We start from the raw sequence: 17,495 nt of genomic DNA, 5'->3' as shown, positions 1-17,495 counted from the left end.
GTCGATCTGCTTGCAATTGCGAGACTCCCAACATACATTGATTGCATAGAGGGTTTACAGATTCACACATCAAGATAAAGATTGTACTTCTACATCATTGGTTAGTTAACCAAATATCCAGTAATCTAAGGGATTTAAAATACATCCAATCACAGAATATCATTACATAAGACTGTTATATAAACCATATTGCATGTGTCTAGTTAAGATAAGACCAAAAACCACCCAAAGTGGCAAATTCCCCTCCATAGACTCCCATTAAAACATCTTCAGATGGCGGCAGGCATCCTACCAACGGGAGTGTCTCATAGCCACAAGCAGGGGCGTATGTGCCGCGAGGCAAACAAGGTGTTTGCCTGGAGCGGCAGATTCCCAGAGGGCGGCAATTGCTGCGGGGAGAGAAGATTGAGAGAAGGGGAGAGAACCTTAGGACATCGTAGCGGCAGTGACGTGTACGGTGGGTTGCGGGCTGGGAACGTGGACGGCTTCTTGCGCGGACTGCGGCTCCCGGCGGTGACCATACAGCGGGCGGCGCTGGTTTGACTGCTCTGGTGAGTGATCGTCAGTGGCGGCTCATGATGTCAGCTTCACCTTTCAACATGTCGTGGAGTCACGAGGCGGCCCAACGAAGTCATCTCGTGGAGTCAGCTCATATATTTCTTCCTAAACTATAAACTACACTGTCACTCATTAAGCAGATTAAATATTGTGAACAGAGTGTAATAAAGCAAGGACCATCAACTTTCCGTAAACACTGGGACCTGAGGAAACTGCTGATTCCAGATGCTGTTTTAAAAACAGCACTGGGAAAAACAGCTACAGTCCATGTGCCAATTTAAGAAGGCATGGGGTTCAAGTGGTTAAAGGAACACTCCAGTTTACCTCCCTACCTCATTAGTTTAGTTCTTCACCCAGGTACTGCTTTACTTTACCAGTCTACCCCATTCCCTTTTGCCAGTAATCCTACAATATGTCTGGTTGTGATGTCAGATACCATAGGAGGCTCCTGTCACTTACATACAGAAATCCAGATTGGAAAATGCTAGCACTACTAAGTTTCTTACAGTTACCAAATTAAAACTGCCTTGGAAGTAGCTGTTCACATTCAGCTGCATGTGGTCAATAATGTTGAAGACAGCAGCTTATCCAAACTGCTGCCCAAACAGAACCCATCATAGAGAGTCTCAGGTGGGCTATGCAGGATCTATGGTGTGCTCTGCAGGGTCTCAGGTAAGTCCAGCACGCTACAGCAACATTAGAGACCACTGGGGGGGAGGAGGAGCGGGGGCCAGTGTGATCCGCTCCAGCGCCCAAGATTAAATCTTGCACCAGGGCCCTTTGGTTATTAGATCCGCCACTGCATACACAGATATGGAAATCTGACAGGTACTCTAGGCTTTTCCTAATATACTACAGAAAACCAGTTTTATTTTTGTCTATGTTGCTATTTAAGAGTTCCTCTCACTGTCTGGTATAGTGCTTTCAGCATGACCGGAAGTGAGGGTAAATCTTTAAAAGCCAGACAGAAGTCCTAACCCTTTTCTGCTCTATCCAGAACTATGAAAAAAGTTTTAGCTGGGCATATACTTAAATGCACCTTGAGAATGACCTTCTGCTGTTGCGTTGCAGGGTCAATTTTAATAGGAAACCACCTGACCTTTTTACATGGACTTACCTATATATCCCTGTTCTTAATGAATGCAGATAAGACATGCCTGGACTGTTATGATGTAAAATCCAAAAAATGCAATACCCCGACCAGCGCTAGGAAGGCCATCCATAAGCCAGAACCCTTCACTGCGCATCCAGTAGAGGCTGCCCCTTTCCAGTCAGGGAGTCCAGAAGGCTATATAGAAAAACAACATGGCGCCTTTCCTGGTGCAGATAAAGCCTTTTTATTCAATAAACGAGTAAACAAAAATATACTCACAAATAAGGCAGTATGTAAAAGCATCAAAATGGACTGACAGTCCTTGATTGAATAGCTGCCGTGGATGTAACAGTTTGAGAGATCAAGGAGACACTCGGGAGACTCTGTTCTCCTCACAGAGTTCCACTGCTACTCTTTTATCGAATAAAAAGGTTTTACCCACACCAGGAAAGGCACCCGGTTGTTCTCTGTTTTTGTTATGATGGGATCCCTGCCTCTTTCTCTTGCCATTTGTAACTAATCCCATACAATACATATAGAAAAGAAAATATACAATTGCTGCTTACTGCTACCTATTTTGAGATTTGTCATTTGTTACTTGGTATTTAGACTATTATTAAGGGTCCATTTCTTTCTTCTCCATTGCTTTGAATATGATTAAATACATTGGGAAATCCTGGGAGCTGCTTAATTTTTTTTTGCTCTTTTTGGGGAACTTTGAATTTTTAGGTTTGCATTGGGTATGTCCCATATTGCTATAGTAAAGTGAATATGTGAATGAATACTTTTGGGTTGAGCATGTCACCCAGACATGGCCAGACATTGGGTCATTACCCAATGTCAACCAGATTTAAAATGTTGTATGTGTCTAAACCGAAGATCCAGCAACAATGCGACCTTAATACAACATTGGCATTTCTTATTCCCCTTAGAGGCCCAGTATAATTCTCTAAACACTACCATACTCTGTGTCAGCAATACACATAGTCTACTCATTGCTGGTGTTATAGTGCTTACATTTTACTACTATCTTAGCTTTCTCTGTTTTGATTCCTGGCAGTGCACATAGTGCAGCAGGCTGTCTATCTATTAAACAGGTCTGCATGGGTAACTTGTCCAGTTTGACTGGTCGAAGAATCCATTACCAGGAGTGAATAAAACAGTGCATTGCCAAGACTGCAGATCCAGATCCTTCTGAGATTTTTCCGAGCAACTTCGACAGTCACTATTGACAGCCTTTGTTCATTTAACATTCTCCATGCCCCCAGCACAGACATTCTTCTTTCAACAGTGTCCACATTCTACCCTCCCATCACTCTCTTCAACTCTTTCCCAACACTAGCTGTAATTCAGTTCAATGCACTCTAACAGCTTTTACCCTGCCTTCTCTCACAACCATAATCACTTCCTGCCCTCTCCCCCACCTCTTTTTTTCTTGATCGTTTCCATTTGACCTCCATCTCCCTCAGTTAAGATAATCTCCTCCCCTCCCATCCTGCCTTCCCCTTTTCACTGGTCACCATTTTACTACCTATCCCATCTATGATCAGCTTACAACTCTATCTTGTCACTCAGTGGTTCACTATCAGCTGTTGGTCATCTTTTCCTTCAAACCATAACTAGTTATCACTTTTCTACACCATTGGGGCCACAGTTAGTTCTTGATCACCCTCCTCTCCATTTATGACTTGCTCTTGCTCTGTACTGTTGTCCTCTAAGTCTACAACCATGCCTTTTCACTCAGCCTCCCACAGTCTTTGGACAGCTCATGCCGTTCCCCTTCTCTCTTATGTTCTAATCCATAGTCAGTTCCTGCCCTACTTTCTCTATGTTCCATGGCAAGCTGCAGCTCTTCTATCCTTTCTACCCCCAGGCACAATCAGATTTGGCTTTGCCTTCTCTATGCCCCACCTCCCTAGTCAACTTCCTTTCTGCCTCTTTTAACTATTCACTTGGCCAAAATCAGGTGTCACTTTGGTACAGGTAAAGCGCTGTGCAAACTATTGGCGCTATATAAATCCTGTATAATAATAATAATGATGAGCTGTTGATCCACAATCCTTTAAAGATAACACTATGACTGCTATAGTGCCACCTTCCCCATTAAACGACTGCTCTCTTTGTACCCCATGATTGGTTTAAATGCGGTCGCATGCTTGACCAAAGCATACCTGGGGGGGTACAGTCAATGCCAGACACCTGGAATTAACCAGATACATGCTACTATTATCCTGCCAGGCTGACTACAGCCCTGGCAATCACAATGTCTAGTAGCCACCTCACAGAAGGTGATGGGGGCTACACTAGCAAATGTGTGTAAACTAGTGCTAAATAGTGTATACATTACCACATACCATTCACTTATGATTTGTTTTTGTGTTTTTAAGTAGTTTCTGACAGAGTGGCTACAAGGTCACGTTAAACAGGATTGCATGCAAGACAAATGGAGAATATCTAGGTACTAAAGGCTCTCTAGCCAATGTACTGGTGTCTATCATTTAAGTAAAATTAACAGCTAAGAGCCTAGCTCCATGATTTTGCAGTGCAGCAGGCCTGGTTAAATTTTTTTACAAAGAATCTATCTCCAGAGAGTTTCTCAATGCTTTGGGCTGTGCATATTCCATTTCCCAATGACAACCTAAAAATAGTCAGGCAGGTTAACTGGATTTTGATCAAAGTGCTCCTTCTGTATATGTACATAAGTGACTGCACTAAGCTCCTCTGGAACAGAGACTGACATAAATAGTGTGCTTGCACTAAGGAAACTTTCAGAGCAATATACATTTATGATAACAGCAGTAAGGAGTAAGGGCTTATTCACAGGAGGAACCTGTGAAATCTTCCATGGGGGACACCAGTTCTGGTGGCCCTGCTGTCCATCATCTCTCTCACTTTGAAGGGATTTGCTCTTACGACTATAAAGTAGATCGTGTAAGGAAACCATAGATGAAGATGAAAGAGAGGGGAAAAAATACGGAGAACTGCACATTGCTATTATACTCCCTACAGCTTCAGTGTGCTCAAACAATTCCACCAGCTCTTGTCTTTGCCAGTTTCAAGGGTTCTGAATGGATTATTGGAGGAGGAACAGGGTGCATTAGCAGCGCCAGCTGACAAAAAATTAAAGTATTTTGGGACTACTACTTACTGCCAGTCAAGCCACCTCAAAAAATATTTTTTTATACTAATGTTTATCAAATAAAATACATTGGCGTGCCTCAGTTATCTTTAGTTCCCCAGAAAAAAATATGCTGCAAAAGTACACTGTGACTGAGAATGTCCCTTAAAATCACACAATTTCACAGAGTCCCGCCTCAGGTCCGTCCCACTAACGTGTTTCACCTAATTCTGGGCTTAATCGTAGATTAATGTATTATCATTTAAACCTATGGAATGTTTTACTAAAATGAGAAGGGACATGAGCTTGTATTACAAAGATCAGACAGAAGAACTTGGAGATCAGTGGAGGAGAGTGGGACATATGGCATGAAAGTGGAGGAGACAGGACATTTGTGATGGAGAGTACATATCACACTGTTAGTGAGATCAGATCGTACATAATAGGGGGAAAACAGAAAAAAAAGGAAGACTGTGGACTGACTAGGAAAAGACTGTTGATTTTTACATATACATACAGTACATTCACCTGACAATATCACCTATGTGAGCTTTTTGAATATCCTATTTCAAAACTACTGGCAAAATTATTATTCCACAAGATTTTGGATTGTGTCTTTATTATTCCCATTCAGCAAAAAAAAAAAAACATTTGTGAGGTCAGGTACAGATGTTGGATGAGAAAATATGCCTTACAATTTGCCTTCCAACTTATCCCAAAGGTGTTATATAGGGTTGAGGTCAGAGCTCTGTGCAGGGCACTTGAGCTTCCCCATGTCAGACTTGTAAAACCTTGTTCTTATGGAGCTGGCTTTGTGCACAGAGGCACAGTCATGCAGGAACAGAAAAGGGCCTTCACAAAAATGTTCCCACAAGGTTGGAAGTACACAATTGTCCAAAACGCCTCTGCAGTAACTACAACAGTACCTTTCACTAGAAACACCTAAACCTAATAATTTTAGGGGGGGTCATATAGTGTAGGGGTGATGTCTTGTTACCATAAACATTTGTCCATAAAGTGTGTGAATAGTAGGATTCTGAAATGTTACCCTACAGCACAGATTGCCACAAGCATAAACACTCAGTTCTGACAAGTGAAAACACTGCTCTAAATGAAACAGTTACGTAAGAAATGTTAATCATTCCATGTCTATGCATGCACGAAAATTACAACTTTTTCTGTATATATGTACAATTTTAACAAAATATGTATTATTTATGTCCCAGATGGGGAGGATTTTAATGTTTTAAAAATAAATGATTGTTGTTATTTTATCTAAGTGTCTTATTCTGAGGTACCTAAAAAGTCAGTAATTTACAAAGTGACATAACTTCTTTGATAATTTGAATGGGATGTTGGTACCATATAGGAGATAAACCGCCCATTAATAATACAAATTACAGACAAGGTGAATTTGCAGCTAAGCTCCTGCCATACATAAACACATAAAACTGTCAGAAAAACTAGTGGGACAACTTTACTTCTGAGTCTCTACATTTTTACAAAAATAACATTTTTAGGTTTGCTCTAAAGACAGTATGCATCGATTCTTCTCTTGGGACTGTCAATCATGTAAGGGAGAAAGTAAAACTTTTGCCATGCTAAAGAAGCATCTAAAATGATCAGATTGCTGGCTTAAATGCTAAAGTATTGTAATGAATCAGGCCCAGTATTGTACATTTTTAGATATTTTTGTTTGTATCTTAATGGACCTGTTAATGGATATCCATACAGAAAGCACACATCCAGAAAGAAATGTTTTCCAAGCTGTTATTGCACAAGTTAATAAGGAAGCTACATTTCCACTTACAGATCTGAAAAACCGTTGTCTTTAGTGTGAGCCGTAGTGTTCCACATGAAGCCAATAAGCAGGGAATGTCTTCACTGCTTTCTTTTTCCTATAAATAACAATGCCACAATTTTTATCACTTAACAAATGATTTATCAGCCAGGGTCATGATGAACCAGCTTAAATTCGAGTGGTGCGTGTCGGCACTTCCCAAAAGTTGATTTTTCAATAGACTTATGTTGAAGGAACGGTCTGATAATTTTCAGCTGAACAGTGACTGCAGCAAGTCTTGTGCAGCGTCTGCTGAATGCAATAGCTGGCAGTGGGAGATTTGTCCATTTACACTGTTTAGCAACCTGAACAAAAAGAAATGTATTTTGTATGCCAATAATAGTAACACACATGAGGTGATGTGGAGAAGGGATGTACATGGGCTTGGTGTGAACTGAGTTCGCCTTATTTCGCGCAAAACTGTCAGTGACGCAGTCCCCTCCTGGACCAATTAGCTGCAGCTGGGGGATCCCCTTGTTACGCATAGCTGTGGAGCAAGGAATGTCCTGGCCGCAGCAGATTGGTCTGGGAGGAGGATGTGTTACTGACAGTTCTGCATGGGCCCGGGCGAACTTGGCAAACTCTGTTCACACCAAGCAGAGGCACATCCCTAATCTGGAGTTTTAGAAAACAGGAAAAGTGAACTTTTGCTATGAGTCAGATGCATATTACACACCTAAATTAAAAAGTATCCCTCTTCAGCAAGGGACCCCTCCTGAATACACATTAGAAAGAAAGATATATAACCTGTGAAATATTGCCGTCTCTGCAGGAGTTACCAAAGCTGCCAGTGCCTCCCTTACAACAAACTATGGACATGTATCTGAAATGCATGAAACATCTGGTGTCAGAAGAGCAATATAAAAAAAGCAAAGCTGTCGTGGAGAAGTTTGTGATGCCCGGAGGCCTGGGGGAAATATTGCAACAAAAACTGCTCGAGCGGAGAGAGAAAACAGAAAGCTGGGTGAGATATCATTTGACGTTACTGCAGTTGGCGTTATTACTATTATTATTAGCAGTAGTAGTGTTATTTCAACACACATGGGATTATTATGGATATCAGCTCTGAAAAGTGAAATGTGAAAAGTCCCAGTATCATAAATAGTGATGCACCACACTCTGATCTTATCAAAAGCTATATTCTAAAACAGAAAATGTGTGGTGATGGGTAAGTTGTGTCATGATAAAGTATATTTCAGTATATTTTGACATGTCATGTATAAAGCCCAGTCTAGTTTTGGTGCCTTCACCTGTATCATAGCAAGAGCAGATTAGGTAAAAGAAGTGTTGGTTGTGATAAAGTCAAATGTGACTGTATCTTATAACACCACATGTGCTACAAACCTGTTCCACAATGTAAACACCTTAAAGCTCACATGGCAGCATTTCTATCAAAGTTGCAGAGCTTCACAGGCCGGATTCACACAGTTGCACTGTGGTAAGGCACACCTTACCGCAATGTGCAACAATACATATCAGGCACGTTTGTGCGCTGCAGTGCCATTCATTCATACATGTATGAGAAGTAAGGTGTCCTTGACATGTGCAGGAGGCATAGGATTAACAACATCCGTCCGAAATACACTGGGAAAAAAACACATACAGTTGCATGCTAATGTTTTGGCACCCATGGTCAAATGACAAGTTTAGCTATGTGGAAAGAGAAGCGAAAAATAGTAACCAACTACTGCAGGAAAAACGGTGGTAAAAAATAAAACATTTAAACATAGCAACTGTCTATTACGAACATGGGGGGCCTGCACTAGCAGTAGGTAGATGCACTAAAAACATACACAAACTGGATTCTTGCATGATGCCATTCATTGCTCTGAACCCGAGAAGAACGTCATTACTTCACTCAAAATCACATAGGGGTATAGTTATAAAGCGGAGAAGCTGACAGTTACTAAACCTTCCCTGCAGGTGATACTACCTGGTGCATTTGTTTTAAATGACAGTGATTAATTTAAGACCAATGAATGTTTGGTAATGGTCACAATCACTGCTTTATAATTATGCCCCTTAAACATGCCCTAAAATATCTGCAAGCACAGCTGAAGATAGCGATTGCATTGACCAGAGACCAGTGGACATGTCTACAATTAAATGATTTGGAGGTGCTGGGATTTCAGGGGTTATCCAAGTGATCCAATCAATGTAAAAGTGCCGATATAACTTACAATTATATGGAGATTTGTGTCTGCGATCGCGGTTTCGTCCGAAAATCTGCCAGTTGATGGGAAGTGCACAAGCTCAATTACTGTACAACTGGCAGATTTTTGTCTTTCAAGCAGGCTAGAACATTTTCATCTAATTGCATGCAAATCAACAGGTTAGTGGCATTGTTGTACAACAAAAATCAGCCAGTTAGTGATGAAAATGAGCCAGTTAGTGGTGCTGACGAACGTTAATTGCGAACTTCATTGGTCTGTGCATGATGGGCTAGTTGAACGAAAATAGAATGAGGGTAAGATGTCTGGATTTAAAAAAAAAGTTGTACAATGTAAGGTACATGGCCACCTTTAGGAGGTTTTCCAAACAAGTTTACTGGCTCTGGTAAAGGCAGCTCTCAATTGATAGGCCACCATTGATGGGTACCTGGAAGCAACTCAAAGTATATTCTGTATAAACAGAAACGGGCACCAAACCAAAAAATGAGTCTGGGGTGTTTTAATTGTTCAAAATTTGATCACACAAAATCATTACATACATTTCAGGGCCAACAACACTCTATCATAATGAAGACATGAATGGACTCACAATGAATTATAACCAAAGGAATCTATATTGGGTCAGATATGCATGCTCCTGCTAGACTAACTGATGCTAACTGTAGTATATAACCTGCACTAATAAGGAGCGTGCATTATAGATTCCTTTCGCTTTAATTCCTTGCCCTCAATTTTTTTAAACCCTGATGAAAGGGAAGTATTGTTGCCCCTGAAAGGCGTTGCCTGTTTTTGTGTGATAACATTTTGAACAATTGAAGCACCTTGGACATTTTCACTTTTAGTTTGGTGCCTGTTTTTGTATATACTGTATATATATATTGTATACATGATGTGATATCTACAATCCCAACAGCAACAAGCTATTTTACTGGGTTTAGTGAGGCAGAAACAATTTGACATAATTTAAAAGACTATAAAATATACCAATGGGGGAAATTTATCAAAACTGCAGCAGTCAGAATCTGGAGCAGTTGCCCATGGTAACCAATAAGCATCTAACTTCAGTTTGTTTAGTTAAGCTTTGCAAATGAAAGGTACAAGCTGATTGGTCACCATGGGCAACTGCTCCAGGTTTTGTCTGCTCCAGTTTTGATAAATTCCCCTCCATGTCCATTTATCATCTAGAGCCAACTGCATCAAATACATCTGTGGTCTTCCTGCTTGCTAAAGTGTTCTTCTTTGACTTTAGATACATGAATACTGGCTTGATGACATGTATCTAAACAACCACCTACCCCTGCCAGTTAATTCCAGCCCAGCTGTAATATTTGCACGTCACAATTTTCAGGATGACAATGATCAACTGAGGTAAGACAGGATAACCAACATTTTGGCATTTTGTTTTCCGATGTTGTATTGCATTATTTATGTCTTGTAACTTTAGCTGTTCTATGAGCACACCGGTCAATGCTAGAAATATTTTCGAAAAAAGAACCTGAATGCAAATTGTTTTCCATATACAAAGAAGCTGCAGCGTTCCTGTGTACTTGAATATTTTGAATAGACAAACAATAGCTGCCTGTTTAAACCACACATACAAGACACTTAAACAAATACAGCTATTTTATTTCATTATTTTATCTTAGAATGGATTTTTGTATGCAGAAACATGCCATTTCCACAAAGGGGACCATTCCACTTAACTTGATAAATCTACATGAATAAAATCCTGACATCTTACAATACAAACTAACAGTTTAAGGTCTCATTCTCACAGCCTAGAATCATGCCGTGCAGATCCGTGCGGCATGCACGGCCGTATCGGGACGTTCCGCGAGGAACAGGTGCTGCGTGTGATTGCACGCAACAGCCTGTTCTTCTCTATGGGAGGACGCGGTTGTACGCACACCTGAGCTGCACAACCGTGCATGTGCAGGTGTCTGTACTCGTACGCAGACGGATGTGCAGTTCGGGAGTGCGTATGACAGCATACTGCCCTCGTCCTCCCAAAGGGAAGAACAGGCTGCTGCATGCAATCACACGCAGCACCTGTCCCTCCCGGGAATGGCACGATACTGCCGTGCACACAGCACGGATCTGTACGGCACGACTCTACGCATGCGTGAATGAGGCCTAACTGTTTGCAAAAGCTGTATCTTCTATTATTAAAAAGCATCGAACCCTGGTGCTCTAGTGGGTGATTAGTGAGGTCTGCTGCAATACATTCTTTCTTTCATCCGGAGCTCAGAACTGTCAGCTGTTTTACTTACCTGATCCCTGCTCCAATTTCCAGAAGTCGGCATCCTCCTCTTCTCTCCCTCCACTCCTGCTGTGGAATGTCCCTTGGCGTCCTCATCTATCATGCAGGGCTGATGTACTTCATTATTTAAGTGTTTTTTAGACCACTGGGGCGAAGGGGAGAAGGTCTAGCAGCTTCTTCTACCCATCGCTGATTCCTCCCGGTGAGCAAGGATAAAGTAAACGGCTTTTTCCTCTCCCCTAGGCATAAAAGAGCAGTAAACCCTTGCAGTGCTGAAGCAGCCCCACTCCAAGGGAAAACTGTTACATTTTAACCTACATAGCATAAAGATTATTTCCTAAGCAAACAGAAAAGTATACAGAGTTTTCAAGGGTAGGTATAGGTCTAACTATAGGAATATGGCCTCCATGAGAAACAAACGTAATGTTTAAAAGCAGGCGATGCATTTGAGCTTCTTCTAGGGAACTTGTATATTCCTTTAATTTAAGCAGAGCTCTAAGCAAACCATTTTTATATATATCTTTTAGTTTTTTTATTTATTTATATTTTCAGACTAGATATTTTGCCTAACATTCTGTGTCGGTGTTGTGACCACACACGAAGTGAAATCTTTCCAACGAGGATGTAGATAGCACAAAAAAAAAGAGAAAAAATGGCACGAGTCCTAACACATCCCAGCTACACGATTAGTTTAAATTTAAAATAAATATTGCTGTCAGTGGCCCCAGTAGACAGCTCACTCCTGCTCACTCCTGGTAACCAAATGAAACCATACTTAGCTACTATAGCTTTATTTTTTCAAGGCACAAATGCATTATACATACAGAAACCTTTGAGACATGAAAGAGCTTAGATAGAAAAAGCAAGAAAAAAAGAAAGGAGTAAGAAAGAAATATATACCTTGAAAAAGCACATTATAACAGTATGGGCCTGACATGGTAACCAATATGAGCATGGTTACGAGGAGAGGGGCCACAGGGCACAGCTACCTAGGTAAAATGAGGAGCAATTAACATTAATAAAAATTAGAAATATCTTGGAAGTCTTTTCAGTGCAATCTGAAGAACCAAAGAAATTTGAATACAAAAATTGTTGAAGTATGAAAATGTATGCAATATAATGATACTGGAACATTCTGCCAATCACTGTGTATTGACAAAGAGAGAAAGGAAAAAAAAGAGAGAGATAGATATAGATATACAAATTCTTCACCTAATGGTTTATTTCCTAGAACACACAAAATTAAATATAACCAAAACAAAGACCAGTTAAAAGCATGGTGTTCGCCATTGGTGTCATAGCAGAGTTCTAGACCCCCATGAATAAATTTATCACACAATAATGGAAATATTTGGCATCAATAAATCTGGACAGATATTCTGTACAGTGGCTGGCCATTTAGCAGATTTAACAAATGACAGATCTTACTTTTCAGACACTTTTATGTTGCTTCATCTTGTGAGCCAGCAGAATTTGTACCTTCCATCAAGGTGTAAGAATGTGGCCTTAGAAAGGCAGATGTCTACTGGTAAAGGACAGTTAGAGAGATATCTCCATTTCTTTAACAAGTCAGTGGTGGGGCTTGCCATGGTTTTCATGGGATATTTGCAATGGTGCACACATAATAGCTTTGATCCATCTTCATAGAAAAGTAAAGGACCAGCTCTGGTTACAGAAAGATAAATAAACACAATGCAAAGTTTTCCTGTGTGATTATCCCACTCAGAATGTCAGAAATTGCCCAATCTTATCAGGAGTCTCCCAAAATCAATAGCATCACTTGCTTAAATTGTGCCATGTAATCCCTAGCTTGCATACCGCAGGTCAGCATCTGATCCTACCATAAGATAGGGTATATGAATACAGGCATTGAATGTGTATACTTGCCTTTAGAGGCATATAATGAGCAAACCCTAATGCACGGTTGTTGTAAAACACAACAAATAAACTTGTCACAACAAATTTTTTAGGAAATGATTTGCTGTTAAGGAGAATAATATGATGTCTACACACAAAGACAAATACACAAACACATACACCGATGCAAAACAATAGTATCTAGAAATTATTTTAATACTAACAATATCCATCCTTCTTTTTTAAGTGAACGGTTCAAGAGAATTAATGAATGAATACAAGCTTAGCTACGGAATCACAGCCATCTAAGGGGTACAATTACGAATATAATTCTTCAGACTACATTCAGTCAGCCAGAGATGAGCAGGAAATGCAGACGCAATTGTAATAAACATCCAGCAGCCTGGCGCTACTGACAGATATAATATACTTTTTCTAGTTGTTCAAGGGAAACAATTACTAACAAGCTATCATTATAGAATAAAAAGCAGATCCAGCTATGTTTTTGTATCTGTCTGCCTGTCACTTATGAAGTTAGTAAAGTTTAAAATAGAAAAAAAAAACACCAGCACTATTATGTTGCCATGACACACATGTAAATAAGCCTAGCTTGAACTGGTAATTGGATGTTTTTTAGGTGTCAGTAGTGCAGTTGTGTTGAAATTCCGTAGGTGTAGGGATGAGGTTCTCAAGAATTTAAGGCAAATTTACACATTTAAGTTCAAGCAAATGGGCACATTTTTGGTGAATGTGCCCAGGCAAATTTTGTGACCACCTATAAAGCTCTGTGCATCCATTAACCCTGGCCAGCAGACTTTCAAGTGCCAGTAATGGGTTGGGGGGATGGATAACCCAGCCCCCTCGCTATAAAAGTGGGGCTCAGAGCAGCCATAGTGTCAGTGCATTGAAGTTGATGTAGGAAGAGGATAGAGAAAGCAGACACACTGCGTAAGTAGGGTCAGTAAGCAAAAAGTTGTGCTTTACATCTGAGAATTGCAGTACTGGGGTACAGTCTTGTGTGCCTCAACTCCCATGTTCACAGTTCTTCACCTAAAGCAAAAGTCCTTGCACTATTATCTCTTTCACCAACAAGTTCTTGGGCAATCAGCTTATTTTTTGTGTGTTTTATTATAATTCTTTAATTTTAGTTTGTGGTTGATTTCAGGTCTGTAGTACCATTTTGCTCTTTAAGAAAGCAGTTTTTTGTTTTTTTTGCAAAAAGTTGCAAAAAGGCTCTTGCTTAAAAAAATGGGTGGTGATATTTTAGTTAGGGATGCACCAATACTGATTAATTGGGCAAGGACATATACTCGCCCAAATGCTCCGGTACCGGAACTTCCAGTCAGAGGGAGATTTTCTTCTGACCGGCAGTGCCACGAGGAAACATGTGTATATTTATGCACTGTGCAGCAACCAATTCTACCAATGAAGTCAAAACATAAACATAAAAAATATATAGCATCTAACAATTTAATATAAATGTCTTTCCAACTGTGTATAAATAATAATTGAATAAAGATAATTGTCCACAAGTGTTGAAGTGAATCGTCGTACAATCAAACAAAAAATGTCCACTCAAACAAATGTGAAAAATTATATTCTTTCGTCACCATCAGTTACGATATTATTGATAATTCCACCATGTGTAAATCATATAAATATCCGCACTCACCAGAGGGTAAGGCGTTTTTTCAGGACATGGAGCCACCTTCCCGGGCCAATCAGGAGGCCAGGCGGAGGGTAATGACTCGCCGTCCAGCTTCTTGATTGGCCTTGAAGCCAACTGCATGCTATTTGGTTGGCTTCATGCTGATTGGGAAGCAGGCCAGCTGCCCAGCCAATCAGCATCAAGCCAGCCAAACATATGGAGCCGACTTCCTAATTGGATGGGAAGCCAGCTTGATGTTGATTGGCTGGGAAGCTGGCTCCCAGCCAATCAACATCTAGCCAGCCAAACAGCCGGCTCGATTCTGATTGGCAGGGAAGCCGGTTTTCCGGCCTATTAGCATTGAGTTGGCCAAACAGCATGGAGCCGGCTTCCCGTGCAATCAAGAAACTGGGAGGCGGGTAATGACACACCCTCCTAGCTTCCTGAGTGCCCGGGAAGCTGTCTCCATGCTAGTGGAAGTACCAGTATTGGCAAATACCAAAATATAAATATCTGTACTTTATTGGACTTCCTCAGCACTTTGACCTTTTGGGTTGGCAACTTCTGCTGACCAAAGCAGATATAGTGAAAACCCACATCTCCCTGCTAAAACTAGCTGAATAAAGAATCTAAATGAAATCTAAATGAAAAAAAAAATCACGTTAGTGAATTGAGGTGCTGCAGCTGTCTGCTAGCTAAGTGTAAAAGAAAAAGATATTGACAAAGACAAATATACACTGCCAAAGTAAACAGCAGTTGAGGCTTAAGATTGTGCTGTTCAGTATCGCCGCATATAGCTTTAAGACATCACCAAATCTGTAATTTAAAGGATACGTCCCTTGACCTCAATACAATTTGCAAAAAAAGTTTGAATTTGTCAAACTCTGGACATATTGAATCTTACTGAGATTATTACTACCTAGAAGCAATTTAATAAGATATGTCTACTTCCCACACTGCCCTTAAAGTCATAAGAAAAAGAACTTCCATCCATTGCACTTTTTGTTTTTTCATTTTTTATTTTGACACAGGTCACCTATGGCAGTGCTTGCCTTCCCATGCCCTTTTTCAACAAGAACTTGCCTGGCAGCCCTACAAATGACCAGAACTGACTATCAAGACATGAATCCCTTGGCCTCAATACAATTTGCAAACATTATTGAATTTGTCAAACTCTGGACATATTAAATCTTACTGAGGTTGTTTATTACTACCTAGAAGCAAATTACCAAAGCTTCCTATTTGTTTTGGTACAAATTAATAATTAATGGTAATAAAAAAAATTAAATTTGCTTAAATTTTACAGAATACTTGAAAACCTCTTCTACCAGAGCATAGTGATGGGTCAATCTGCTCAGGTTTGGATTTGCCAAGGATGACCAAATCTTGCTCAAAATCCAGCAAAGCCGAATATAGCGGCGCATCCCACCAAAGTCTACTGGGTGCATTTTGTTGTAAAAAATTCTGGCGATGTTTGGTGATAATAAACTACTGTCCAAAAAAGCATAGGGAACTGGACACTGCCATGGAGCTATGTACCAATGTAGAAATAACATATAACCCTGTCCCTGCCAATGACGTAAGGCATACGGCGTACACAACTGTTTCCAGCTGGCCTTCACCCTTCTGTTATAAGCTTATGGTCGTTTCTCTCCTTCTCTAATGTCACTTTGCTGCAACGAACGAACGAAACGAATAAGAACCGAAAACGAAACGTACGTTCGAACGAATTACCGCTAAAGAATTTCGTCCGAATACGAATTCCGAATACGAATTGACTTTCACACCTGAATCCCGAAAAACAAAATAACACAAAATCCGGATCAAAACGAAACAAATTTTTTTGGAAACGGAAATTCGGATTTGTTTGCATTCGTTTGCATCTGTAATTCGGATACATCCGAATGTCCGAATTTCCTAAAATTCGTCCGAATTTCGTTTCGGAACGAAACGAATAGCACATGTCTAATCTCAGGTACATGTCCCTGCTAGTCTGATGTACCATGTAGACTCTGCCATGCAGACTCGATACAAGATTTCAACCCCCTTTCCCCTCCCTATTAGGGCAATCAATGTTCTTCTATCTGTTATATCCCTTTCCATGACTAGCTTCTCTTCTTTGCCAGCTCCCCTACTTTACCTGCCCGATTTCCTGATTATTGGTTATTTTATGTTTGTTTAATACCTATAAGCTTGGTGCTTTACTACATTTTGAGGTAATTCTTTGTCATTACTTCAGACATCTTTTGCAGTCAGATGTACCTTCCCTGGGATCACATGCAAGGTTACCATCTGTACTTTTGTAATTTACATCTGTCCCATATTGTTGTTTCGGTGAGGTAGAGTTATACAGCTTTGTATATTACTATTACCTCAGATTGCATTTCCTTATGTTCTGGGGCTCTGCACTGGTCTCCTCCCCACTGGGAGCCAGCTGCATGCTCCGATCTGTGTCCCCTCCAATCCCCGCTACTCTCCCCCGCCTGCATCAGCAGAGTTAGCGGGGATCGGAGGGGACACAGACCGCTGCATCCGGCGCCCAGTCGGGAGGCGAGACCAAGTGTCAGCCACTGTGACTGCATTCCTTGCATGCTCCCTCTGTTACAGCAGCAGTTAAGCTAAGCTTCTGCTGGGGGTAGAGGGGAGAGCACCCAGGGCAAAGCACTGGTGTGCTTTAAAGTGCAACTAAAGCCAAAACTTTTTAAAGTTTTTGAATAGAGTGGAGAGGCAGTAAAAGGCCTGTCAGGTTTTTATTGAAGTCTGTGTTAAGGTGCCCATACACTGCTCGATTCTCGTACGAGAATCGCGGGAAATCCCGCGATCGTACGAGAATCGAGCAGTGTGAACGGAGACGTGCGACCGTTTCTACTGTACGGTCACACGTCTTCCGTTGAACCAGCATGTTCGTACGATTCTCGGCTGGTTAGAACGGTGCTCGGAAGACAAATGC

At 40.8% G+C, this 17,495-nt stretch overlaps 1 protein-coding gene across 1 annotated transcript in view; it reads left to right on the top strand.

Annotated features, from left to right (window-relative positions):
* Positions 1-17,495, top strand: part of CHAT (choline O-acetyltransferase) — a 103,729-nt gene that overhangs the window by 10,291 nt on the left and 75,943 nt on the right. Inside the window, exons 2-3 of the mRNA XM_018558410.1 lie at positions 7,382-7,573; positions 10,030-10,148. Of these exons, the coding sequence (XP_018413912.1) occupies positions 7,382-7,573; positions 10,030-10,148 (311 nt within the window). The remainder of the gene's footprint in view (positions 1-7,381; positions 7,574-10,029; positions 10,149-17,495) is intronic.

This window comes from Nanorana parkeri, unplaced genomic scaffold (genome assembly GCF_000935625.1).
Source record: "Nanorana parkeri isolate BGI_ZX_2015 unplaced genomic scaffold, ASM93562v1 scaffold338, whole genome shotgun sequence".
In the NCBI taxonomy this organism is placed as follows: domain Eukaryota; kingdom Metazoa; phylum Chordata; class Amphibia; order Anura; family Dicroglossidae; genus Nanorana; species Nanorana parkeri.
The sequence above is the reverse complement of the archived record's forward strand: the minus strand, read 5'-3'. Positions and strand labels throughout refer to the sequence as shown.